The sequence below is a fragment of the Bos taurus genome, chromosome 13, assembly GCF_002263795.3.
Source record: "Bos taurus isolate L1 Dominette 01449 registration number 42190680 breed Hereford chromosome 13, ARS-UCD2.0, whole genome shotgun sequence".
NCBI lineage: Eukaryota > Metazoa > Chordata > Mammalia > Artiodactyla > Bovidae > Bos > Bos taurus.
The window spans coordinates 54,260,064-54,284,475 of NC_037340.1; the positions used below are offsets into that span (position 1 = coordinate 54,260,064).

Below are 24,412 nucleotides of genomic sequence, written 5' to 3' on the forward strand. Positions count from 1 at the left end.
CCAAACCTGGAAATAGTGCTGCGAGTGTGGATGTGTGAGAGTGAGTGTATGCACACACAGGGAGGTGCAAGAGTGTGTGTGCAGAGGGGAGATTTGGGAGGGACTTTCACTGTCCTGTGAGGCTTCATGTCAGCCCTTGGTCAGGTCAAACAGTGAAGGGCCAGGGCCTGGCTGGTCTCTCTCCAGCCCCCTGAACCCAGCAAAAGGTGATGCTGGTGGCCACCCACACTCTCATCTACAGGCCGTTCACATAGACAGCAGGTCACGACAGCCTGTGCTTGAACCCCAGGGGCTTCCAGACACTCCAAGGACAAAACTCAGACCCCTCCCTGCAGCACCCCTGCTACAGGGGGTTGACCTGTACAGGTCAGGGGTTGACCCCTGGCCCAGCCCGTCCTCAGTTCGCTCTCTCCTGCCATTTCTGGGCTGGGCCTGGCCAGGCCCAGACCCAGCCTGCCCAGGTGGGTCCCTGCCCAGAACGTTCCACGGTCTCCCCCTTCCAGCCTGTCCTGCTTCTGCCCCCGTGTCACCTTGGAGCCCTCACTGGCCCCACCCCAAACTCTTCCTAGTGTTCAGAGAGCTACTGAATGGGCCACAGCAGGTGCCTCCCCAGGGCCCATGGCTGGCGGGTATCCCTGGCAGAGGGGGAGCCAAGGGATGTCTGAACAGGCTGTGGTGCCCAGGTTGGTCGAGGGGAGACTCACTGGGCATTGGCAAGGTAAGGGGCCAGTAGGTCGGGGTTCCATGAAGATGTTACTAGAGAGGCCACTACGAGGGAGGTAGGGAGCCCCTGGCTGGGCCCAGGATGGTCACCTCAGCATCTGGGGGTGGGCTGGACAGGTTCTCCAAACCTACCCCACCCTGCTGATTCACAGTGTGCCCAAGGCTGAGAGCCCTGAGTGGGGTCTGATCCCTGGAGGGGTGGGGCTGTGGGTACCAGGGCCTGGAGGCTTCAGTGGCCTCACAGGAAGAAGGCAGTGAGGGAGACCATGGTGGAGGGATCCTCACGACCAAGGACGAATGGCAGCTTGTCTCTGAGAAGCGGGTCAGGGAGGGAAGGTGGGACTCCACTCAGTGGGGGATGGGCAGATGGGGGAGTCCCCGGCAATGAGCAGCCGCCTCCCTTGACAAGCATGCATGTTTATCTGAGCAGGAAATGCACAGAGGGAAGGTTTCCAGGCCGGCCTCCGCCTCCTCCCCCTGCACCTCTGGACCCTCTTCTCCAGCTGCTCCAGGGGTCGGATGTCGGGTGTCCAGGATCCAGGGGTACATGCGGGCTCACTTGAGGCAGCAGGGGGACCGTCCTGCAGAAGCAGAGGCTGACAGGTCTGGTGGACAGCTGACACCATCAGACATGATGCTATGTGCACCAGGCCCCCGGGTGCCGGCGGGACAGTGAGCCCTCCATCTGAATGTGCTCCTCCGGGCACTGACCCTTGGGCCCCCAGCCCCGATTCGCCAGCCTGGCCAGGTGTCCCCGGGGTGCTGAGCCCCATGAGGACCTCCTGCAGTCCTGCTGGGCTCCTCCAAGGCCCACGGGCCCCCACACGCCAGGCTGCCCACGCCTCTGCCTGCTCTGTCTTACTGAGGGCTCCAGGCTTCCCCAAGGGGAAGGAGGATGTGCCTGAGTGAGGGGTGCAGGGGGCACTGCCTTCCTTTCTCGGGGGCCCTGCTCTGACCCAGGAAAGGTGGGTCCTGAACCCCCTGGGGCCTGGGGCAGCAGGTCCAGCCCTCAAGTTGAGGCTGAAAGTTTAGGGCTGGCGGTCCCTGACCTCAGACAGGCTCTGATCCTTGTTTCATCTCAAAGGCTGAGGTTTAGCGTGGTGGGGCTGAGGGAGGGGGCTGGGGAGGGCGTCATGACAGCACCTGCCAGCCTTGTCTGGACAGTGGGTACAAACTAGCGGGGCGCTTACGGCAAAGGCCGTGTCTGGGGAACTGTGGTGGGTGCTGGGGGGCAGGGACCCCTCTCTTTCCACAAATGTGTGGGCCTGGGCAAGGCGCTATGGGTGGGTCCCTTGCCCCTCCCCCGTCCTCTCTCACCCACCTGGGTGCAGAACTGTCCCCCAGCCAGCCTCAGCCCCACCCCCACCAGCAAGACTGTGAGCTCCTCTCCCCTCATCAGCCCGTCCATCCATCTCAGCATCTGAGCTGTGAGCAGCCGCAGCCCTGTTACACGGACGGATCATGACAAGGTCACTGGACCAAGCCTCCCACTGTGTCCCAGCAAGGAGAGAGGGAAGGGCGGGGAGGGGTGGGGGAGGGGAAAGTGGCCCTAAGCTCAGGGTTCCTGGGAGGTTGGGGAAGGGGAATTTGGGAGACCCTAGGCAGCCAGGCAGCCCCAGGTCTGTGTGGGCTGAGAGGACCTGTCCCCTCACCCATGGCCACTCCACTCACAGCACACAGCCCCAGGACTGGAGAAGACCCCTCCCCCAGTACCTCTGTCCCCAGGGTGGGGGCCACCATGCCCCCCTTCTCCAGGGAGCCGGGCCTTGTTGCTTGTGCCAAGGGCCCTGGGGGCTTCCAAGATGGGCATGGGGGGCCGGGTGCTCTCGTGGGTGCAGGCATGGAGCTTCAACACGTGCGCTGGGGGGCGGGGGAAGATGTCAGTGGGGGTTGGGAGACCCTCCCTTGCTCCCTGCCTTGCCCGGAGGCAGCGGCCCAGGAGAACTGCTCAAGGCTGGGGCACCAATGACCCGGCACGGGGCTCCCTTCCCTCCAGTGTGAAGACAGAGGCACTGGGCACCACAGGAGGCAAGGCCACTCACTCTGGATGGCGGACTCGCAAGCCTGGCCCACGAGCTGGTAGATGGTGGCCAGGGACTGTGGCTCTCCCTGCAAGGGAGGACAGGCCACGTGGCTGACGGCTCAGGCAGTGTGGGGGTCAGTGCCTCCCCGTGCTCCCCCAGGGTCGGCCCGGGCCCCAGACTCTGCACACTCACCTTCTCTCCTCGCTCCCCCTTGGGCCCCGGCAGTCCCTGAGAGGGAGGAAAAGGAGAAGTGCCTGGACCCCACAGCTGCCCAGAGACCCAGGAGTCCCCAGAGAGCAGAGGACCCACCTCTGCTGCTGCAAGAGGGAGACAGCCGGCTGACTTAGGTTTCCCTGTCCTCAGGCCCCACCCAGCCTGCAGGCCAGATCTGCTGTCACCCTGACCCCTGGAGCCCAAGTTGGGGAGCCCCACCCCAACTTGTCCCCCTCCTCTGTCTTGGGCTTGGCAGGGGGCAGTCCAGGGCTCCCTCTGCTCTAAGCTTTGTGTCAGCCTAGCTTTACAAATGTACCAGCTGCTGGGCACCCCTGGGCATCAGTGCACACGACTAGCCCCCCTGGCTGTTGGGCTGGGTGGGGAGGGGACTTACTGTGGGCCCCACGGCCCCTGGGGGTCCTCGCTCGCCGTTGCTGCCCCTAGCCCCCGAAGTACCTTGGAAGCCCTATGAAAGTGGGAGGTTGGGTTTGGTGGCTGTCCCCCGGGGGTGGCCTCTCCCTCCGAGTCCCCCCACCCTGAACCAAGATCAGACTCCTCAGCTTGTCCCCAGCCTCACACCAGCTGAGCCCCACACCCACCCAGCAGGCCCTGCTTTCCTCACCTACCCAGGGCAGTCCCGGCCCACCCTGACCACTGGCACTGGTTCTAGAGGAATATGTCCCAGTTGTCCAGGTGTGACTGCGGGCCAGGCCTCCCAGGGGTGGCCTCTTGCAGGAGGGGCAGCTTGGCCTCCCTGGTACCCAGTGAAGTACCAGGGAGGCCAAGCCCAGGAGACCCTGGCCAGGTCTGGGCTGCTGGCCCTAGTCCCCAACCCAGAGCAGCTCCCTGGCTCTGAGTTCACCTAGGACCTCTGGGAACACTGGGCTGGGAGGAAGCTACTTCCGAGTGAGGGGGTTGCCCCCACTCTCTAGTGGGAAGGGAGCCAGACCCACCTGTCCGCCCTTCCCAGGCCCAACTAGGGGCTCAGGCACCTTCCTGCTGTGTGCCGTCAGGGTGCAGGCGAGGCTGGGGGCTGCACAAATGCATTTCCTACCAACCTCTCTGGTGGGGTGAGAAGAGGGGGCTACCTCTGTGCTCCTGAGCACAGGACACACACCCCACCGCAGTCTAAGTCCCTGCCCCAGCCCAGGAGAGAGAGGCCCTCCCTGGGTCACCATGTTCAGCTCAGCCTCAAGAAAACTTGAGGGATGCCAGTGGGATGTGCAGGGCTGGAGGGCTCACAGAGGAGGCAGTGCTTACCCTAGGGCCTGGGGGGCCAGGCAGTCCAGCAGTCCCCTCCAGGCCTCTCATTCCCTGAGGGCAAAGGAAGGGTGGGCGGGGGCAGGGCTGGTACCCCTGAAAGCCCCTCCCATGATGATCACCAAGACCCACAGCTATGGGGGGTACATGCCTGTGCCTGGCTGAAGCTGGCCCATCTCAAGGCCTGGCCCCGCCCTGGGCAGTGACTGCACCTGCCCCCGGTCAGTATGGACTGATACTCCCCTCCCCACTAGCCAGGCCATGCAGAGGGCAGGGTGGGGCAGAGAAGGAAGCCCCCACTGCCTCCATCTCAAGACCCTTCAGCCAGGCTTCTCTCCCACCTTCGGTCCCTGGATGCCAATCTTCCCGGGGGTGCCCTGGAGGCCGGGGTGGCCCTGAAATAGAACAGAGGTGATTGGCCAGGCTGGGGCTGAGGTCCAACCCAGAGGAGGAAGCTCTGTCCCAAGCACACAGCCCTTGCGTCCCCAGTATGGTCTGACCTGCAAGCCGGGGTGTCCGTGGTCCCCCTTCTCTCCTTTGACCCCTGGCGGACCCTGGAGGGGGAAGATGGACTGGGCGGGAAGGCGAGGGGAGGGGGTGGGGGGACAGGGCGGGGGGATGCAGCACCTACCACGGGTCCCTGGATGGTGCGGCCCTGGGTGCCCGGTGACCCCTGCTGACCCCCAGGACCCTCGGGTCCCATCTGTCCAGGTGGCCCGGGCTCTCCCTGGAGACATGGGAGATGGGGGCTGAGGAGGCACATGGCTCCTCCTACAGCCCCTCCTTTGATCCTGCCCTGGGTCGGCGGGGGGCGGGGGGGGGGGGCGGGGGGGGCGGGGCAGACCCGCCCACACACAGGCATCTTCACCCTCACGGCCCACCCTGAGAGGGTCCTGCTGCAACCCCACTCTATAGCTAGGAGCTGGGCCAGCTCTGACAGTCCAGTCACAGAGCTTCGAACCCCAGACACCGAAACATCCTACCAAACCTCTAAGGGACAGAGGCCACCAACACCATTTAAATGGCTTGATTTGCAGTTTTTTGGTTTTTTTTTAAAGAATGCTTTCAAATAATTGAGAGTTAAAGCATATCAATGCACCAAATTCTATAAAGAAAACCACAGGCATTCCCATTTGCGAATATCAATGTGAAAATCCTAAATAAAACATGAGCACACAGAAGCCTGCAGCCTGTTAAATGAGTGGTGAGGGCTCAGTGACCATGCCGGCTTCTAGCGGGAGCAGGAAGAGTTCAGCATTCGAGAGAGATTAAATCATTCACCAAACTAATAGCTCCAAAAAGGAAAACGATTTGCTTGTGTTCAGAGCAGCTGATGAGGCACTAAATCTTATTTAACACCCATTCTTGATTTTTAAAGTCTCCTAATAAAATAAGGTTAGGATTTGACTATCACATGACAAAATCCATCTGTCTCAGCTCCCAGGCCGGCCCCACACTCAACGGGCAAACCCCAGAAGCATTTCTGTGAAGCTAACATGGACATGTCTGCTATCACCGGGCTTCCTTAACAAACTCTGGAGTGTCACCCACACCAGAGAAATAAGCAAGAAAAAAATTTTAAAAAGAAAGAGAAAATTGAAAAGGAGACAGTGATATGATTTTTCACAGGTGCTGTAAATAAAAACCAGGAAAGTCCAAGGAAACCATATGAAATTAAAAAACAATTGCAAATAAGGTAATTGAGTAAGAAATGGGGCCCAAAAACAATACACAGAGAGGACAGGGGGTTTAGGGGAGAGGATGTAGAGCTGGACCCATCCCTGCCAGGACGGTGGCTGCTCCTGTGTCTGAAGAGCTATTTGGATTCTGGACTCCGTGCAAAGCTGGTGATGTGATTAGACCGCATTTGAAGTGGCGGGGGTGGGGGAATGGCTACTCAATAAATAGAGGACCGAGGGGCAGTGGTCTGGGGAGGAAGGAGGAACCACAGTTCCAGGCTGGAAGGTGCTAGAAGCACTTCAAGGCCCATGAGGAGGTGGTCCTCACAGACTAAGGGAAGGCCTTTAAATACAAAGCGAGTCAGGAGCCGTGGAGACAGACCCACACAGCCGACACAGCCGATGAGACAAAGTGGATCCTAAATCTGCCTGCCACACATATCATAAGCCAGGTCAGGAGACCACGACTCGGTACACTAGTCACAGCTCAGAGCACAGGGTTCCCAGAAAACCTAGAGCTCCTCGAATGAAGGAGAAAAGCCAGTCGAACGGGGCCCGAAGACATGCATCCAACAATAAAATGCCAGCAACTTCCAAGGGGGTGGAGCGGCTAAAGGGAGAAACACAGGGGAGGGCAGAGCACACGTGGCCCGGCCGGCGCCCAAGACTGCCCGTCACACGGTGCCCAGGCTGTGGTCCCCCTCCTGCCTAGGGTTGGACTGCAGGGCGCTCACTCCTGCACCCACCCCCAGGATGCCCCATGACTCACCCTGGGCCCTGGGAAGCCTTGCTCTCCTGGGGCTCCGTTCCGCCCGGGGAGGCCCTGAAGAGGCACAAGCAAGGCTAAGGCCAGGCTGCACATTGGCCCCCCTGGCAGTGCCCTGGACTCCAGTCCCCACCTTCATGGTAGAAGAGGGAGGGATTCCGGGGGCCAGTGCCTCCTGGCCGCCTCCCCACAGTCACTGGTTACCGCACACACGGGCTCATGGCTTCCAGCCCTGGCCCCTCCCTGGAGAGGTCTGTGGACCACCAGCCGAAATGGGTCCTGCACCCTCCAGGTGGCCAGAGGGTCTGGGCCTGCCCCACAGTGGGGCCCAGGCCTGGAGCTGTGACTCATGGCCAGGCCATGACCAGCACCATGCTGCAGCCTGATGGGCTAGGCTCCCACTCCCAGGGAGAACATATGGGCTCCAACACCAGAGAGGGGCTGGCTCAGGAGAAGGCTGCAGTGGGAAGGAAGGGGCTTCTAGGAGGGAACTCAAGGGCCGGGGGTGGACAAGGCAGCCAGGACACTCATGAACTCTGGCCATCAGTGAGGCAGGCCCAGGGACATCTGCTGGGGCTTGGGGAGGGGACCATATCCATCACCACTGGCAGTGAAATGTTGCCGGAGTCCCTGGTTACCCCAGGGAGGAACTGCGGGACTCACCGGAGGTCCTTGGGGGCCTGGGGGCCCAGGGGTCTGTGAGGAACATGCACAGGCAGATGGGAAGGCAGGACAGGACTCTCCCTCCTTCTGGGAGAAAGGAGACCCCCACCATTAAATGCACCCCCTCTTTGCCTCTTGTTTAACCCCAGAGCTCAGTATCTGCACTGACTCCAGGGTCCAGGGAGGCGAGGGGTAAAGGGTGGGGACCTGGTCCTGGCCGCCACCTTCCTGGCTGCCCAGTACAGGCCTGCTGACAGGATGCAATCTCTCGTTCCCTTGCAAGCCCTCGGCAGGGCCAAGCCCAGTGTGGGCACACAGGGGAGTCAGTGAGGACCCCTTCCTGTGCCTGAGCCCACAGAAAAGGGCAGTGGCCCTGAGTACGTGGCAGCAGCCACCCTGGAGCTGGGGGCTGCCTGGCCTGCTCTAGCTTTCCTTGCCCCAGGGTCTCCAGGACACCCATCCAGCTGCCCTGAGCTCCAGCTCCAGCCCTGTGGGTCACCTCCTCCAGGAAGCCTGTCCGCACTTCTTCTGGATGACCTGGATGGCCTGTCTACCCCCAGACTCTTGCCCTCAGTGGGCACTTGGCCACCTACCGATGCTGGGAGCTCACAGCACCTGTCCTCCTCTGCCCACGAGTCATTGCACACGAGCTGTAGCACCTGGAGCTGGAACTTCGGAGAGGAAGAGAGAGGGGTGGGGTTGGTCAGGTGTGGCTGTCACAGGGGGTGGGAGGGGCCCACCAGCCCCAGATGGTCTGGCTCACCGAGGCGGAGCTGCTCCGGGGGCCCCGGGCTTTGGCCAACCTGCCCAGCATGACGAAGCCGGCAGCAGGCAGGCCGCCGGCCTCCCCGATGGGCCTCTCGGCCACCTTCCGGCAGTCCACGTAGAGCCTGACCCTGGCTCGGCCCACGGCCACATGCACCTGGGAGACAGCAGGAGGTTCCCCGGGGCCCCAGCCAGGATGGGCTCCCTCCATGTCCAAGGGCCAGGCCCGGAGCAGGGAGGGGCAGGGACCGTTCCCGGGGCTGGTGTCTGGGTCCTGACCACCCCACATCTCCTGAAACCCCTCACAGGGCCTCAGTTTTGTTCTGTACAATGACACCCCCACAGCCCCTCCCAGGGGCTGCGGGACCAGGAGCAAGGGCTGGATGCTCTTTGACCCAGATCAGGGTGGGGGCATCCAGGGCAGAGCAAAGTTCCTGCATTCTGGGGGGTGCCATGGTGACAGGGCAGCCTGTGTCCTGCAGAGCCCAGTGGGGGTCTGTCCCAGAACCTGGGAGCACCGAGGGTATCAGGCAGGAAGGCACGAGCGGTGGTCCTTCCAGGACTTGCCAGTACCTTGTGGAAACTCCCAAAGAATATCCTCCTCACTTCAGGCAGGTCAAAGGTGACCTCCTGCAAGGTGGCCCTGGGGTCACGGTTGAAGTAGGTCAGCGACTTCCTGCCGGCTGGGGGATGCGACAAGAATCACATGAGACCCCTTCGCGGAAGGCGGGAGAGGACCCCCCAGAGCATCACCTGGCCCACTGCTGCCCCTCCAACTGACCGTCCAGCAGAACCCCGAGGATGGGCTGGAAGTCCTCGCTTGCCACCTGCCACAATGCAAAGGCCTCTCGGGGAGTCTCAGGGAGCAGGCGCAGGAGGAAGACGACTGTGTGCTCCGGGGGCAGGGTGGCCAGGTGGATGTCGCTGTAGGGAACAGGAGGGGCACCGCAGGCCCGAGAGGAGGTCGGACCTTGGGGACCGAGAGTGGGGTCCTCGAGGCCAGGCTGGGGAGTGTCAGCAGTGGGACTCCCCTCTCCTCCTGGCCTATTGGGTCTCAACAGGAGCAGCCTGGGACCCCCAGGACGGCCCCACAGGGACAGGAGGCCATCCCCTTGGCACGTGCTGGTTCTTCTCCAGTGCCCTTCCCCCACATTCTCTCCTCATAGCTCCTACTCTCTGCCAGCTCCTGGGAGCCTTCCACTCTTTGCAACCCCAGAGTTGCAATTTGTATTTTTCAAATTCCTATCAATATTATAAAGCACGTGATTTACCTTTGCAATTTAAAACATTTTAACTTAAGAAATATTATGCTGTGCATGTGGAAGTTCCAACGTGTGGTTAAAGACACCTCTGTGTATGAAGTGGGGTGATTATCAGACATCGGGGGCCATCCGAGCCATGGTCATGGTGAGTCACAAAGCAGTGGCTTCTCACAAACCCCGGATATGTGCAGATTTGCAGGATCAAATTAGAGCACACAGGAAGCTGGAGTTCTCAGGGAGACAAAGGTGGTGGCCCCTGCCCAGAAGTGCCACCTGGGGAAAGCCCTCCCACCCCACCTCCAGGAGATTTATTAATTTGTGGAACTTGGATTCCCGGAGTCCGTGTGCCCCCAGGAGTCTGCCCAATTGACTCCCCCAGGGTGTCCTCCTGCTCTCTGGCCCGCCCCAGCTCCCACCTGGCCCGCCGGGTCAGCTGAGAGTCCTTGAAGAGTGTGAACGTCCTGGTGGGGCCAAAGGCCGAGGGCTCCATGGCCACGCCGCGGATGGAGGCATATTCTTTCTCCACCAGCCCGAAGGCCGCCATCAGGTCAAAGCCTTGGGAGGGGGGCGCCATCAGACAGGAGGGGAGGTGGGGGTGAGTAGGAGGCAGAGTAGAAAACCAGGTTTCTGGTGAGAGGGGAGTGTGGGAGCCACAGAGACAGTGCAGGGACGTCGGGCCTCAGGGGTCTGGTCCCCCCTTCCCTCTATCCTGGACTCAGGAAGGACATGCAGGGAGCACCAACCTGGCCCTACCATGCCCACAGCCATCACCTCCCCACAAGTCTCAGTGCCCAGACCCTCGCCCATCCCACTCCCACCCCAACTCGGCCGGCCCTGCAGCTTGGTCTGAGCAGCTCTGGACATCCTTCAGGAGACCCAGCTACCAAGATAGCTCCCCCGCCCTCACTACTAGCTGCCCCCACCTGGCAGATCTCCCTGACCACGCGGGGCCCACGTGTCAGCCTTCTCTCCGGGGAGGGTCTCAGACCCAAGCAGTAAAGATGTGATGCTGTGGACCCAGGCTCAGCCCCTCGCCCGCCCACCTCCCGGTCAGCACAGGCTCACAAAGGCCACGCAGGACCCACGGGCCCCAGGACTGCCTGACTCCAAACCCAGGCCGCCCTCCCCCAACAAGGACCCAGAGAAGGAAGAGTGGGTGGGGGCTGCTGGGGAGCAGCTGCCACGCCAGAGTGGGACCTACCTGGGAGGGAGCCATCCAGGTGGAGGGCCGGGCAGGCTGCTGAGAGGGGACAGGGGTAAGGGTCAGCGGGGAGGGGCCCTTTGTGGCTGGATGCCCTGCCCTGTGGTCCCCACACTTCAGGGATAGGACAGGGACAGTGTCCAACCCCCAGGAAGACAGCACCTGGCCGGGTGCTCCCACAGGGTCTGCGTCGAGAGGTGAGATGCCCTAGGTGCAGGCCGGGAGAGACCTGGGTATGTGGACGTGCCCGGGTCCACACCGTCCTGGGGCCAGCCTGCTCCACTTCCAGGCACTGTGTGGACACTCTGAGTGTTCACGTATGAGTGTGGACGGGAACTGAGACTCTCAGGGCAGGAAGTGGCTCCCTGCCACCCAAAAGACGAAAGGTGCTGAGCCCTGGGTAGTGAGGCCCCTGTCCCCGGAGGTATTCAAGTCAAAACTGGGCAACACCATGGAGGGGACACGGGGGGAAGCTGGGGTGGTTGACTAAAGGGCCTTCTGTTCTGATTGTCTGATTGTCTGATTTTCGAAAGGAGCAGCAGGAACAGCAAACAGATACTGAGGCTCCTCTCAGCTGGGTCCTGGCCTGGGGGTGGTGGGACCTCAAGGACCACTGAGACCCCGGGGGCGGGGCCAGCCCAGAGTGGGCCCTGGGCTACGCTGCAGCCAGCCCGTCTGTGGCATGTGTCCGGCTTCCCACTCCTACAAGCTGCACATCTGCCCTGAACCTCCTGGACACAGACCCAGAAGAACACCGCCCGTCCCCCAGCCCCGGGCCTCTGCAGGCCAGCCACAGCCACGATTCCCTCTATGCCAGCCTGCACATGCTCAGCTGGACTGCAGTGGCCTTAATCCTGCACCAGAGGGTCTCTCGCTAAGCTCTGCAATGCGGGGTACATCTGGGAGTCACAGGGCCCACACGTCCAGGCTGCCAGGGTCCTGGGCCTGGCCAGGGTCTGCTGGGATCTGGGATCTTGGCGCCCATTCACCCGTCCGGCCTGTGGCAGACACCGCCACGCTCTCCCCTGCTCCATAGATGGCTGAGACCAGGACCCGGTACTTGGTAGCCGCCAGCAGGTCAGGGATCGTCACGTGGCTCCCGGGTCCTGGAATGGAGATCTGGGCGGGGGTGGGGTGAAGATGGTCACTTGAGCATCTCCGCTAGTTTGGGCATCTTGGTTCCCTGTCTGTGGGTCACATCGCAGAAGAGTGGCCCCCTCGACAGGCAGGATAGGACATGTCTCCCCAAGCCCAGGATGCGGTGGCCCGTGAGGGGCGATGGCCTCCCCGGCTCCAGGGAGACCCACCGACTTCTCGGGTCCAGAGCCTGAGGCCAGCGCGTAGGAGAGCCGGTAGTGGAGCACGTGACTGCTCGGGGGCGTCCAGCTGACCCGCAGGCTGTCAGGCGACTCTGAGGCCAAGGCCAGGTTGGAGGGTGGGCTCCGGCTGACTGCGGGGGAGCATGAGGCGTGGGGTATCTCAGATGGCAGCGCTTCCCCTCCACTCTGCACCATGCCCGCCACCCTCCCACTCCACGGCCCCCACCATGCCCACCACGCAGCCCAGTGGCCATGGCCCAGACAGGGCCACCAGGCCAGCTGTGGAACCACCTAGGGTGCGGTGTCACACCAAGTGACCTGGACCCGTGGCCACCCCAGGGAAGCCTGCCTGGAGGGCTCAGGGAGGCTCTGTGGACCCAGTGGCCCACTCGCAGGGTCAGGACTGGAGGGGCTGCCTGTCAGGCCCACGGAGTGGGGGGTTCTGGGGCAGAGCAGGGCCACCTACCGGGGGTGTAACGGAGGGACACAGGGTCACTGCGGGCCCCGTCCCGGTAGTAGGCCAGGATGGTGATCTCATACTCTGAGTGCCTCCCCAGGCCAGGCAGGATGGCCGTGCCCAGGTTCCCCGGGACAGAAATCTGTGGAGAAGAGGGACTGGTGTCCACCTGGGGGAGGTGTCCTTCCCTGGGGGCCAGGCTCATGGGAGAAGCTGGGGTGGGGAGGGTCCACTCCCCCCATACCTCACGGGCCTTCCCCTCTCCCAGGGGCATCCACGTGATCTGGTAGACAAGCACGCCGGACACCGCCGCGGCCGCCCACTCGAGCCGGACTTCGTCCCCAGGCAGTTCTGTCACCGACAGCTGGCTCGGGCTGGGGACTTTCCCTGGAAGAGGGAGACTGAGGCTGGGGTGACAGAGGGGCCCCCAGTCCCCACTCACGGTGCCTGCGGTCCCCTTTCCCAGGGCAGGCTGCGGACTGGGCACTGGTCCCGGGTCCCACCACCACACCTGTCCAGGTACTCGCCCTCACCTGACTCGTGTTGGTCTGAATCACTGAGGGAAGCAGAGGGAGGTGGCCTGGGGACCCCACCCCGACTGCCACTCACGTGTGGTCAGGCGGCTGGTCAGGGTAGAGGAGCTGCCCCCAGGGTAGAGACAGGTGACGCGGACCATGTAGGTGGTAGAGGAGGAGAGGGGCCCCAGGATGGCTGAGGTGGCGTTCCCAGGAACCTCTGTCTGCGGTGGGGGGGAACACAGGCAGCTTGAGGAGGGCAGCTCCTGCCAGAAGGAGACCCAGGCCTCCCCCACAACCACTCCCAGACTGGAGAGAGGGGACCTGGAGCGGAATCTGTGCCCCTGGGTGGGGTCTTGCCCATTCCCCCAACATACTGGTGTTTTCACCTCTCAGGGCCTGCTCCCCCAGCACACCCCGTCCAGCCTGTCACATGTAAGGATTCTTACAATTCTTTGCTTCACTTCTGCCTCATCCCCCCTGACTAGGACTGGGGCCCACAAGGGCCGGGGTGGGGTCAGCTGCCTTCCACTCCCCCTGCACTGCTGAGGCTGAGCCTCGGGAGACGCGGTCACATCCACTGACCCTGAATTCAGGGGCCTGGTCGGGGAGGCTGAGAGCGCTGGTCCCCGTGAACAAATCGCCCCCCTCCCCGGACATGCAGGCCTGCTCTCACCTGTCCCGAGTGGCCTCCCTTGCCCGAGATGTAGCTGACCCTGAACAGGCGCACAGGTCTTGCGGTGCCCTCCCAGGACACGCGGGCTGAATCATGACTCACGTCTGAGAAGCTCAGGTGTCTGGGGGTGGTCAGGGCGGCTGCAGGGCACACCGAGGCCTTAGGACTGCCTCATGGGTACCAGGGGAGGGCAGGCGACAGCCGGGGTTGGGGGACTATTGGATAGGGTTGGGGTCCCCCACCGTGGAAAGTTGGGGGGAACCAGAGTAGGCAGCAACCTGCGGGATCCACTCACGGGTCCTGGCACGGATGCCCTGGGCCTCACTGATCTCTGCCCCTCGAAGGCTCTGCACCCACACGTCATAGTCCCTGCCCGGGGCCAGGCCATCCAGCAGCACCTCCGGCCGCCCCACCCGCACCTGCAGGGACACTCATGCTGGCCCCACCCTACCTGCCCCCTTCCCCCAGCCCCCCTTCCCTATGCTCCTCCCCCTGTGCCCGCCCCGCCTCTCCTCTGTGCCCCGCACCTCTCTCCTCTCCTCCTCGCCCTTGGGGGAGGCAGGTGACCACCGCACCAGGTACTGGGTGGCCTCTGCCGAGGGCTGCCAGGTGAGGCGGACAGTTTTGGGTGTCACTGCAGCCAGGGTCAGCGCCTGGGGTGGGGGCAGGGGTGCTGGGGGAGACGGGAGCAGAAAGTTTAAAAATGCAGCAGCAGGCAGAAATCAGACCTATCAACCAGCGGGAGTCGGGGGAGGACAGACACCTGTCAGTCCCTTGGTAGGCGCAGGCTAGGTGTGTCCAGATGGAGACACAGAGAGGGGAAGACCAGCAGGGGTAGGGGAGGACAGACAACTGACTGTAAGTCCTGGAACTTATTTCACTCTGGACCGCCCCGCAGGTTTCTGTTAAGGCCACCTGCCCTGAGGGTGAGAGGGCCGTGGCCTGGGGTTAAGAGGCCACAGCCTGTGTGGTCCCATTTAGATGGAGGGTCCAGGATCCGCAAACCCCAGAGACAGAGAGCAGATCAGGGGTCGGCAGGGACTGTGGGGGAGGGGAGGATTGGGGTGACCACTAAGGTGTGGGGCCCCCTTCAGGGTGACGGGTGCACAATGCTGGGACTATATGGAAAACAACAGTATCACCCGCTGTGAACAGGTGACTGTGGGGTGTATCTCAATAAAGTCGCCAGGTGGCGGGTCTCACGCAGTCCTGGGGGAACTGCAGGCCAGGCAGGGTGGGAGCTCCACAGTGTGGCAGCAACAGTGATGGGTCCCTGTGTGTTAGGGATGTGATACAAAGGATGTCACTTGTGCTCAGAAGAGGACACTGAGGGTCAGAGCGGCCCAGTGACTCGGCCTTTGTTGGGTGTGGTACCCTGCCTGGGTTCAGACCGCCTTGAGGGTGCCGGGCTCCAAGGGGAGGCTGCAGGTGGGGGGAGCCCCTACAACCCTCAGCTCACGCACACACCTGTGGTCGCCAGGCCCTGCAGGCCCTCGCCGACGCCAGCCTTGTAGAGGGGGAACACAGAGACCAGGTACTCGGTGCTGGAGGTCAGGTTGTGCAGCTGTGCTGACGAGGTGGGCCCTTCCACCACCACCTGGAATAGGAGCCGCGAGGAGCAGGTCGGTGGGGTGCAGGGGAGCAGGAAGGGGTGCTGGGTCAGCCTTCACTCCCTGCACAGCTGTGTTCCCAGAGCAGGTCTGGGCCATCAGCCTGTCACACAGGCGTGAGCACAACCCTGCCATCCACGGGTGCGTGGGGCCGTGGTTGCATAAACCTCCCGCACCTGCTCCTCATTCACCTTGATTTTATCACCTGTGGGCGTTACTCCAGCCCTGCCTGCGGTGGCGGGGCTGGGGGGCCGGTGCTCACCTCCCTGGGGGTGCCGCCCTTGGAAGGCCTCCACACAATCAGGTACTTGAGGGGCGGCTGTGGGGCCGGGCTCCAGGACAAGAGGACGCTGGAGGAGGTCACTTGGGTCAGGACCAGCCTTGTGGGAGCAGGAGGGGGATCCAGGGCCGGTGTAGCTGTGGGAGGGAGAGGAGCCCAGGCCCAGGGGGAGGCTGGTGTCAGTGGCTCTGCCTGCGCCCCCTGGCGGCCACTTCCAGGAAGGACAGGGGCTCCCCAGTTGTCCTGGGAGCCCTGAGAGCCCAGTGGGAGGGGACCTGGTGGGGCTGCACCTGGTGTGGCAACCCTGCCCCTGCCCCAGCCGCGTCGCTCACCTGGGCTCCCACGCGGGCTCCTGCCCTGGACCTTCTGGCAGATGAGCCGGCTGAGTAGGCCGGAGAGTGTGCTGAGCTGGGGGAAGTCCTGCACATTGTGGACGGTGATGTCCAGCGGCTGGGATGCCAGGAGCCTCAACTCGGTTTCGTCGGCATTCTTCACGCCTGCCGCAGTGTTGAGAGAAGGGTTAGCCCACTCAGCACCCATGTTTGTTGTGCAGTCAGGACCACTGGGCCCCTGCTGGTCACCCAGTCGGCAGAGAGCCCTTCCCAAGGACCCCAGACCCCACAGGCCCCGGAATGGGGTCACCTGGCCAGGTGCCCATGAGAGACAGGTTGGTGTGAAGGTGCCTGTGGCATGCCTGCCCAGGTCTCTGTGGAGCTTGCAGCCAGGAGAGAGGTCAGTGTGCTTTCCTTGGGGTCCTGTTCACCCAGGGGCTGGGGTCAGGCACAGAGCAGGGTCTCTGCTTCCAGAAACCCTGCCCCCAGGTCTGGAGTTCCCTCCCAAGGGATGGAGTTAGTGACTGGCTGGCTATGGTAGCAGAGAGAGGTCCCCAGGGCATATGGTGTGGGGAACAGGGAGGGGCCACAAACATGTCCACAGATGACTCTGCCAACTGGCCACTTCACCAGGGAGTGGCCAGGCTGCCCACGCCAACTTGTGTGGCCACCTCCAATTGTCCAGGTGGGAACTCAGGTCTTCAGAGCAGGGACTCTTCCTCCCATTCATAGATGGGGTTGGGGGGCGGGAGCAGGTGCTGAGGCTCAGAGGCCACAAGACCTGCAGCTTGGGGAGCCGGGAGCCACCCTGCTGTGTTCTGTGAGAATGCCCACTGAGAGCCCGGGGGGGTGCTGCTCACCCACAGCAAAGATGTCGACACCCAGACCCTTGAGCACGTGGCCAGCAGTGTGGGCATCATCCTGGGACTTGCCATCTGTCACCAGAATCACCAGCTTGGCCGCCTCTGGACGGAGACCTGCTCTGGGCTTCAGGTTCTGCTCCAGCACGTGGGTCAGGGCCAGGCCTTGGGCACAGTGAGAGCAAGAGTGCTCATGCCCCCACACACTCTCCTGCCCACCTGCGATGGCTCCACCAGCCACTGGCCATCTGCTCTGCCCACCAGGGCAGTCCTGGCCCCTTCAGACTGTGGGTGCCTGGAGGGCAAGGATTCCCCCTTCCTTCCCTCACAGGCACCCGAGACCCAGGGGCCAGCACCCCACACCTTGCTGCTGCAGGGTGCACAGGGTGAATGGGGATCAGGGAGGGAATTGTGCCATGGGTGTGTGGTCTGCCTGGGTCAGCAGTCCTCTCCCCTGAGGAGGACTGCTGAAAACAGGGCTCCCCCAAGCTGTTGGTGGGCCTTCCCAGGAGCCTCTACTGACCAGAGGAGCAACTTGTTTTCAGCAGTACTGCCCGACTTGCCACATTCACCATGGATGAACGAGGCAGACTGGCCCTCTGCAAAGGCATGAAAACACAGGACTCGGGCGTGGTTCATGCATGCCTCTCCTTATCTGTGGGTGCAAGGGAGACTAATCACGGGACAAGACCTGAATGGACCTCGAGGGTGGGGCCGAGGCTGGGGCTGGGGCTGGGGCCGGGCAGACCTGTGAATGTGTTTCCTCCTCTGTAGTGGAGGTTGTGCACAGCATTCAACACCTCCTCCTTGGTGCCAAAGGCATTCAGGTCCCACTCGGTCTGGGGGGCTCCACTGTACTGAGTCAGACCTGGAAGGGGAGAAGTCCCCACTCTACTGAGTCAGACTGGGAGGGGAGGGGTCTCCTCTATATTGAATCAGGCTGGCAGGGGGTGGGGGGAGTGGGCACACAGCAGGTGGGAAGAACACAAACAGCCTTGCCCAGGTCACCAGGAAGGCATGTTTGCAAAGCTCCACTTTCCACACAAGTTCCCCCTGGGAGCTAGCTGTCTTCCCAGTGCAGGTGGGGACCTCAGTTTTGCCTGGTCGGGTGAGAACTTAGCCTTGGTTCCTCCCTCACTTTGCACTCCCTTCTCAAAGCTGGGGGTATGGAGTGGAATTGTGAGGACCACCCCAGCGGGGCACAGGGCAGGGCTGGGACCCACCTACTTGGACTTTGCCCGGCCCAATTTCAAAGGGCTCGATGACGCTGGCCAGGAAGTCTTTGACCTGCTGGAAGTGACTGTGGCCTATACTCCAGGACCCATCCACCAGGAAGATCATGTCCACAGGCATGGGGGGTGTGCAGCGGAACTGGGGTCTGCCTGGGGTGGGAGGGGAGGGAGGTGAGGTGTTGGGCAATGTCATCACTGCTACAGGACCCTGAACTGCCTGTGGCTGGGCTCCAGTCCCCAAGATCTCCTTCCCTGAGGTTGGTAGAGGGGGAGGGGCTGCAGGACTCTGGCTTCAAATGAGATGGGCAGCAAAGTGTTGAGGGACAGGTACCAGGGTCTCACCAGACTTAGAAAACTGCACTTGAAGCTCAGCCCACTGTCCCAGCCTCCCTGAGTCCCCCAAAAGGGGGTTCATAGGACATCTAGTTGCTCTGGAACCTCCACCCTCTATTGGCCTGGCCAGTGCTGGTCACTGCGCAATTGTCCAAGGGGAGATTGCACCTTCCTTACCCACCAGCTCCCAGGCACAGCTGGCAGAGGCTGTCCAAAGAGGATTGACTGGGGTGAGTCAGCACCATGGACAGCGCCAGGTGGCCCCTCATTCCACCAGCTCTAGGCTGAGTCCTCACCGTGTGTGAAGAGGGTTGTCCTAAGGACCAGGAGCTCTTTGGAGACAAAGCCATGCCCCTTGACCTGGGGCTCCCAGAGCTTTGCACAGTGTCTTCAGGCCAAGACCCAGAGCCAGGGCCAGACCCCCTCTTGGAGGCTACTGGCTGGGTAGGTGTGGTGAGACCCTCACCGAATGCGGGAGGCACCCTCTGGCCTCAAGGCCCTGCACTGTGGGGGAGACCACCCTGTAAGACCCAAGTCCACTGGGAGACTGTAGAGGGCCTGGACCCCAGGACCCCACGTGAGGTCTAAGGAAGGAGGTGTCTTTTTCCATTCCAAGTCTGATGGGGGAGACAAAATCAGAAACATCCCAGGTCTGGTGGGGGAGGCACATCTCCTGCAGGGGGAGGCCCCTGCAGGGCCTCATGGGCAATGCTGTGCTGTGGTCCCGCCCTCAAGCCCGCAGATGCTGGCACCCCAGCCATCTCACCTGGCTTCCCTCTCCCTCCAGCTGAGGTCCTGGCGTGGTTCGGCCCCTCCAGGTCTGGGGTGGGCTGAGCAGGGCCCTCCCCTGTGGGGCCCCTGGGTGGGTGCTGCTCCTCACCAGGTACTCCTGGGGGGATCACAGCTGTGTTACCCCTCACCAGCCACACTCAGGCTGGGGGGTACCTGAGGGAAGTCGAGGTAGTGTGACCAGGCACTGGGGCCCAAGGACATTCCCAGCAGATGACCTGTCCCAGAGGGTTAGTAAAGTCAGGAGCGGGCAGCCAAGCTTAAGTGCAGGAGTGTGAGGGCAGACAGAAGGAGGACTTCCTGGCCACGTGGAAACTGTGAGGCACTGAAGACTGCCCCCTGTTCCCAGGCACATACCGTCCCCTGACTTGGCTCCACCAAGCGTGGGTGGATCTTGGCTTGGGGCCAGGGCCCCTGGGGGCTCAAGGTCTGGGCTCCCCACAAGGGAAGGGGTGGGCTCCAGGGTTGCCCCCAGTGGCCTCTGGCTGCTCCTGCTCACAGAGTTACTCTTCAGATCCTCGACTGCAGAGAGATGTGATGGGATATCAGGACCCCACCGCCCGGCACGGGGGATAGAGGCCTGGGGGCTGCCCACGCAACCCTTTCCACAAAAGCCCATCCAGGCTCCATGGGCTCCCAGCCTCTTCTGCACACATGCACGCCCAGGGCACTTACTCACAAACTCCCTGCGAGCCAGCAGGATGTTCCCTGAGCCAGTGAGCTCGAAGATCTGCAAGGTGTACCCCTTGGAGGGGCTCAGGCCCCCCACAGTGGCCTTGGGGGTCTTGGTGGTCAGCATCACCTCCTGCTCTGGGTCCCCTAGGGTGGGGTTGGGGAGAGGGATCAAGGCAGCTGAGGTGGGTGGTATCTGCATGCGTGTGTGCACTTATGCCTGAGGTGTGCATATGTGTACATGTGTGTTAGGAGTGGTGAAATCTGCCTGGCACCCCTCTTTCCCCTCCCCTAGTTCCTCCCTTTGGGCCAGGGGAGGGAGTAGGGGGAGAGGTCTGTGTGTCTCTCTCTAGGACCTGATGGGAGTGGCCTGTGCTCCTCCCCAGAGGGACTCATCTCAGGGTCCACCGGGGGATCTGTAAGTTCTCCAGGTGCCATCAGAGCAGCGCTGGGGACACCATGGAGGTGTCTGTGCAGACAGGGCTGCACGTGGGGGGGGGCCTGCCGCCTGTGCACAGGGGCTGGATAGCACATGGCAGTGAACCTGTAAGCACGTCCCAGTGTGACTGTGAGTCTATGCTAAAAACAAAGAAACAATTCCAAGGGCATGCTGCCATGCTCTCAGGGGAGGCGGCCACGGAGGTGATAGGAGCGACTGATCAGAGGTCAGGAATACCTGGCAATTCTTGGACCTCAGGTGCTAGAAAGGGGACTCAGAGAGGAAGGACTCACAAGCCTGCCCACTGTCCAACATCCTGCAAGGTGGACAGCCCCCAGCCTGGGCCCAGCCCTGCATGGGGAGGTGGCACAGGCCAGGAGGGTGAGGTCCCAGGTGCTTCACGTGACTCAAGCTGCATAATTTTCACAAGCCCCCACCCGTTTTGTAGATGGGAAATCGAGTCACACAGTTGCTCGGAATCAGGATTTAAGCCCAGGTCTGTTGGGTTCCTGCTGCCTTCCAGGGAGGGATGGACAGGCAGGTCCTCTGAAGAGTGCATCCTTGGCACATCCCCCCTCCTAATTCTTTGGGGTTGAGACCCTGAAGAGCTCCACCCAGGTGTAAGGGTTTCTGAGGACAGGTCAGCTCTTGAAACAGCTGAAGCCCAATGTCAAACAACCTTAACTCCTAAAATGGAGCGAGTCTGCCACTCGGGCTTGGCACTGTCAGGGCCCTGAGAACTCTAAGCTGGGGGAGGGCCCTTTTTTTGCAAAGTCGTTGACTGCCTTCTGCAAGTGCCAGGTGTGGGGACACACGGCGGGGACATTAAGGGCCCTGTTCTCCCGCCACAACCTCCCTGTGCTAGTGGGGAGACAGCGAGGAGGTAGGGCAGAGCCCAGGGGAACCAGCACTGCGACCGCCGTGCTGAGCGTGTTCACCGTCGGTCTGCACAGAGGCAAGGCGCAGGCCCCTACCTGCCCTGGGCTTCACCTGCACCAGGTAGCCGAGGCTGCTCCCTTCTGACTCTCTCCACTTCATCTGCAGCCGGTCCTCAGGCAGCACCGCCAGCCTCAGGCGGCCACTCGCTGAGGAAGCAGGACAGGCGGTCAGGACTGATCCTCCTTGGTGACCTCCCCAACCAGCTGTGGGACCCCATCCTGAGGTTCCGAGGAGGCTGTGGCCCTTCTGGGGCTCAGCCCCTCCGAGGTTCAGAGGGGACTCCAGTGCCACTGGGGGGAACTTTGAGAAGAGGAGCCCACCTCCCCCGAGCCAGGGTTGGAGGAGGACTGGTCCCCCTTGCAGTCCAAGGCTGCCGGGCAGATCTGGGTGGGGGAGACTTCTGTCCAGAGAGGCCCTCCTGGCTCTATAAGGGGTGCCCCGCACTGTGGACTTAGGCTCAGGCCAGCATCCCAGAGTGGCCCTAACTGCCCACCCACCCAGTGGAGACAGGCTCTGAGCCAGCTGCAGCCAGCCACCCCTCCCGATTCCCCGCCTGAGTCCCCGAAGTGCAGTGGAGACACAGCTGCAGACTCCCTGCTGCCATGGTCACACATCCCAGGAGGTGGGGGTGCCTGGGGGCGGGGGCTCCCTGGGGAGGGTGCCCTGGCCGTCCTGGGAGGAGGAAGGGGCCATGGAGGCCTGAGCCCTCCAGCACAGCCTGACTTCCAAGCTTCCGGCAGCTCCTTGGTGTGGGTGACTATTTTTGGAAAGTGGGGACAGAGATGGACTTCTTCTGGCTGCCCCCCTCAGAGCAGGGGCACAGGGGAAGGGCAGGGCTGGGGGGAGCCCGTGGCAGACACAATGGCCGCTTCAGAGCGGGTAGCAGCTGAGCTGGGCCTCCGGATGGGCCCCCTGCTCCCTGGAGCGTGAGCTGAAAGGCAGGAATGTCTCAGCAGTGGGGGCCTTGAAAAGACGCTTGTGAGTGGGGGGCCCAGCTCATGAAGAGCCTCTGTCTCCCGGCACCCCTGACATGTTGTTGGGGGGGCATCCCGAGCTGCCTTCTGGGTCTGCAGGTCGGAGCCTTGGCAGGCACTGGGGAGACAGCACCCAACCAGGGGCACCCCCACACAGGGCCATTCTCGGAGAAGGGCAGCCTGGACTTATGGGTCCCACCCCCATCTTCCAACCACCCCCCGACGCAGTCCACCCAGAGTCTGCAGGTGCCTTGTGCTGTCTACCTTGAGTGTCTGGGGTTTCTTACTGACTTGGTCCCCTTGGGGGATCTTGTCAGAGCCCCAGGGATGGAGGCCCCAATCATCTGTGAGCAAAATCATAGCCAGGAGGATGTGCCGCTAGTAAGAAGGTAGTTAGAGAAGCCAGGACTCCAGGCTGGGTGGCTGTGTGACAGGTCCCTGCCGCGCCCCCGTGAGGACTAGCTCAGAGGTCTCCTACCCTCTTGGCACCCGTGGGAGCTGGACAAATGCCAGGGATGTGGCTGGGGGGCAGTGTGGAGGAGGCTCGCTACGTGACTCAAACACCACCTCTCAAGGTTGGTCTCCCCAGCCTTCCCTGACGGGTTTGAGCATCACCCTGAAAGGGACACGCCCCATAGGGAGCTGAGCATCCCCTCATTGGACGGGGGACAGCTGACCAAGGTGCTGCCCGTGGCCATAAATGAGCTGAAAGGATCAGGGACCTGCTGGAGGCGGCGTCTTGGGCTCTCCTCGGGGGTGTTGCGGGGGGGTCACTTTTCACTCTAGATTCTGTTGTTTGAAAATTTCACAATTAAAAACGTGTCCAGAGAATGATGAAAAAAAAATCACTAATGCAAGAGTGAATCAAATGCACAGTGCATTAATGCACATTTGTGTTAACAAATGGATAAGACAAAAAAAGCCCAACTAAAAGGAAAAACCACAGTACCAAAGGTCAAGCCACACAGTTGAGGGTGATGCTGGGGGCAGAGCTGTCCTGTCTTCCCGTCTCTGTCCCCTGAGCACCCGAGCCCCTGGAAGCAGCAGCTGCTCAGGGCCAGAGGGAGATTGGTCCCGCAGGGGGGCCTGTGCCCTGGGCAGGTATGGCCTGGGGGGGGCCAGGCGGGAGCAGGAACAGTTCCAGGAACCCTCACCCGTGTCCTCACCTTGTCCCTGGCTGAGCCCCAGGGTGACACTCAGATACAGACAGAGGCCGACTCCGAGGTGAGGGCGCACGCGGACGCTCATGGTGCGCAGCCTATAGGAGGAGAAGAGGCCACTCAGCCACCTGTCTGACTATCCATTCGTCAGTCAATCCCTTCCTGATCTCTAAGCCAGAGTTTGTTCATCTTTGCCCTTGTGGGCCTGGGACTGAGCCCCACCCAGACACCTCCGGACGCCCACCCTCCTGTCTACAGGAGCTGGTGTCCAACAGGCCTGGGGGGCTTCCTGGGTCCACAGGTCAGCTGCCCTTCACCTGCCCACCACCAGCTTCTGCATCCCATCCTTGTGACATTCTCGACAGCCCCACATGGGGCCTGGTTGCTGCTCTGCCCACTTGTCATTAGACCAGGGAGGAAGTGGGGGCAGGTGGGCGGTCCTGCCTGCAGCCCTGAGTAAGTCAAGGTGGGACCCCAGTTGAAGCAGGACCCTAGGTGTGCTGCTCACTTGCCAGCCCAGGAAGAGGTGTCCTGGCTGAGAATCCGCCCCCCAGGACACCAGCCTCTCGACCCCAGAGCCGGCTTCTCAGTGAGTCAGGGGGAAGCCCTGAAGGGGATTGGGTCCTGGGGGGCTCCCTCCAGGCCTCTGCTAACAGAAAAGAGAGGAATGCAGGGCAGGATCTCAGGCTCCTGGGACCCCCAGCCCAGCCACACCCCTGGCGGTGGGGCTCACAATGTCCTTGGGCTGTGGAGGGGCTGGAGGACGAGGCAGTTTACCTGGTGACCTCACTTTCTGACCCTCCTCCACACTCTGAAACCAGGCTGCCCTCCCTGGAACCTCCGTGGGACCCTTCCAGGGGCACAGAGGTCAAGGCTGTGATCGGGATCCCTCGACAGTGTCTGCCCTCCTCCACCTGTGACACTAGGGGTCCAGGCCCCACCCCCACCAGACCCCATGCATCCGGTCCTGCTGCACCCCCAGGAACTCAGCTCCCCCGACCCTGAAACCTCTCTAGAAGGTCAAGCTCATCTTCAAATCACACGCCTGGAGCAGCCCCTAATGGGAGCAGCCCCTGCCCACCCAGCCTCCAGACGAGTCACCAACCTGCTCCTGTCCCCGGGCAGCGTCCCCTGGTCCCGTGTGCTCCCGTCCCACTGCAGTCACAGGAAGGCCGTGACTTATGAGGCCCCTTTGTCACTGCTCTGGCCTAGCCCCACCCACCCAGAGCCTCCGCCCCTTCCCCCACCCCCCACCAGCTCTTCCATCTG

At 62.2% G+C, this 24,412-nt stretch overlaps 1 protein-coding gene across 6 annotated transcripts; it reads right to left on the reverse strand.

Annotated features, from left to right (window-relative positions):
• Positions 1 to 1,124: 1,124 nt before the first annotated feature.
• COL20A1 (collagen type XX alpha 1 chain) lies at positions 1,125 to 24,385 on the reverse strand. 6 transcript variants are annotated; one of them, XM_025001113.2, is made up of 37 exons: positions 24,249 to 24,385; positions 23,150 to 23,241; positions 21,045 to 21,155; positions 19,635 to 19,778; positions 19,317 to 19,481; positions 18,937 to 19,059; positions 17,829 to 17,987; positions 17,354 to 17,473; positions 16,606 to 16,770; positions 15,746 to 15,910; positions 15,396 to 15,550; positions 14,991 to 15,120; positions 14,051 to 14,196; positions 13,819 to 13,942; positions 13,524 to 13,663; positions 12,942 to 13,071; positions 12,577 to 12,719; positions 12,342 to 12,474; positions 11,864 to 12,006; positions 11,546 to 11,675; positions 10,557 to 10,592; positions 9,772 to 9,910; positions 8,875 to 9,017; positions 8,667 to 8,776; positions 8,092 to 8,250; positions 7,922 to 7,999; positions 7,329 to 7,415; positions 6,669 to 6,722; positions 4,852 to 4,947; positions 4,721 to 4,774; positions 4,562 to 4,615; positions 4,221 to 4,274; positions 3,355 to 3,426; positions 2,940 to 2,975; positions 2,766 to 2,832; positions 2,437 to 2,583; positions 1,125 to 1,304 (listed from the first exon to the last, which is right to left on the reverse strand). In XM_025001113.2, the coding sequence occupies exons 2-37, from the start codon at positions 23,229 to 23,231 to the stop codon at positions 1,279 to 1,281; spliced, it is 4,020 nt and encodes a 1,339-aa protein (XP_024856881.1). In that variant the 5' UTR covers positions 23,232 to 23,241; positions 24,249 to 24,385; the 3' UTR covers positions 1,125 to 1,278. The 6 variants fall into 6 exon arrangements, with proteins under 6 accessions (XP_024856881.1, XP_024856882.1, XP_024856880.1 ...); XM_025001114.2 differs by having other exon boundaries at positions 7,329 to 7,412; positions 10,557 to 10,595; XM_025001112.2 differs by having other exon boundaries at positions 10,557 to 10,595.
• Positions 24,386 to 24,412: the final 27 nt, after the last annotated feature.

What these genes read in the sequence shown, in the direction of transcription:
- COL20A1 (XM_025001112.2), bottom strand. Translation starts at nt 23,231, where the DNA reads ATGAGCGTCCGCGTGCGCCCTCACCTCGGAGTCGGCCTCTGTCTGTAT. An exon ending in GCTCTGGACCCGAGAAGTCG is followed by an intron (nt 11,676 to 11,863) that starts GTGGGTCTCCCT and finishes ACCCCCGCCCAG; the next exon opens with ATCTCCATTCCAGGACCCGG. An exon ending in CAGGGGCCGTGGGGCCCACA is followed by an intron (nt 2,976 to 3,354) that starts GTAAGTCCCCTC and finishes CCTCCCTCTCAG; the next exon opens with GGACTGCCGGGGCCCAAGGG.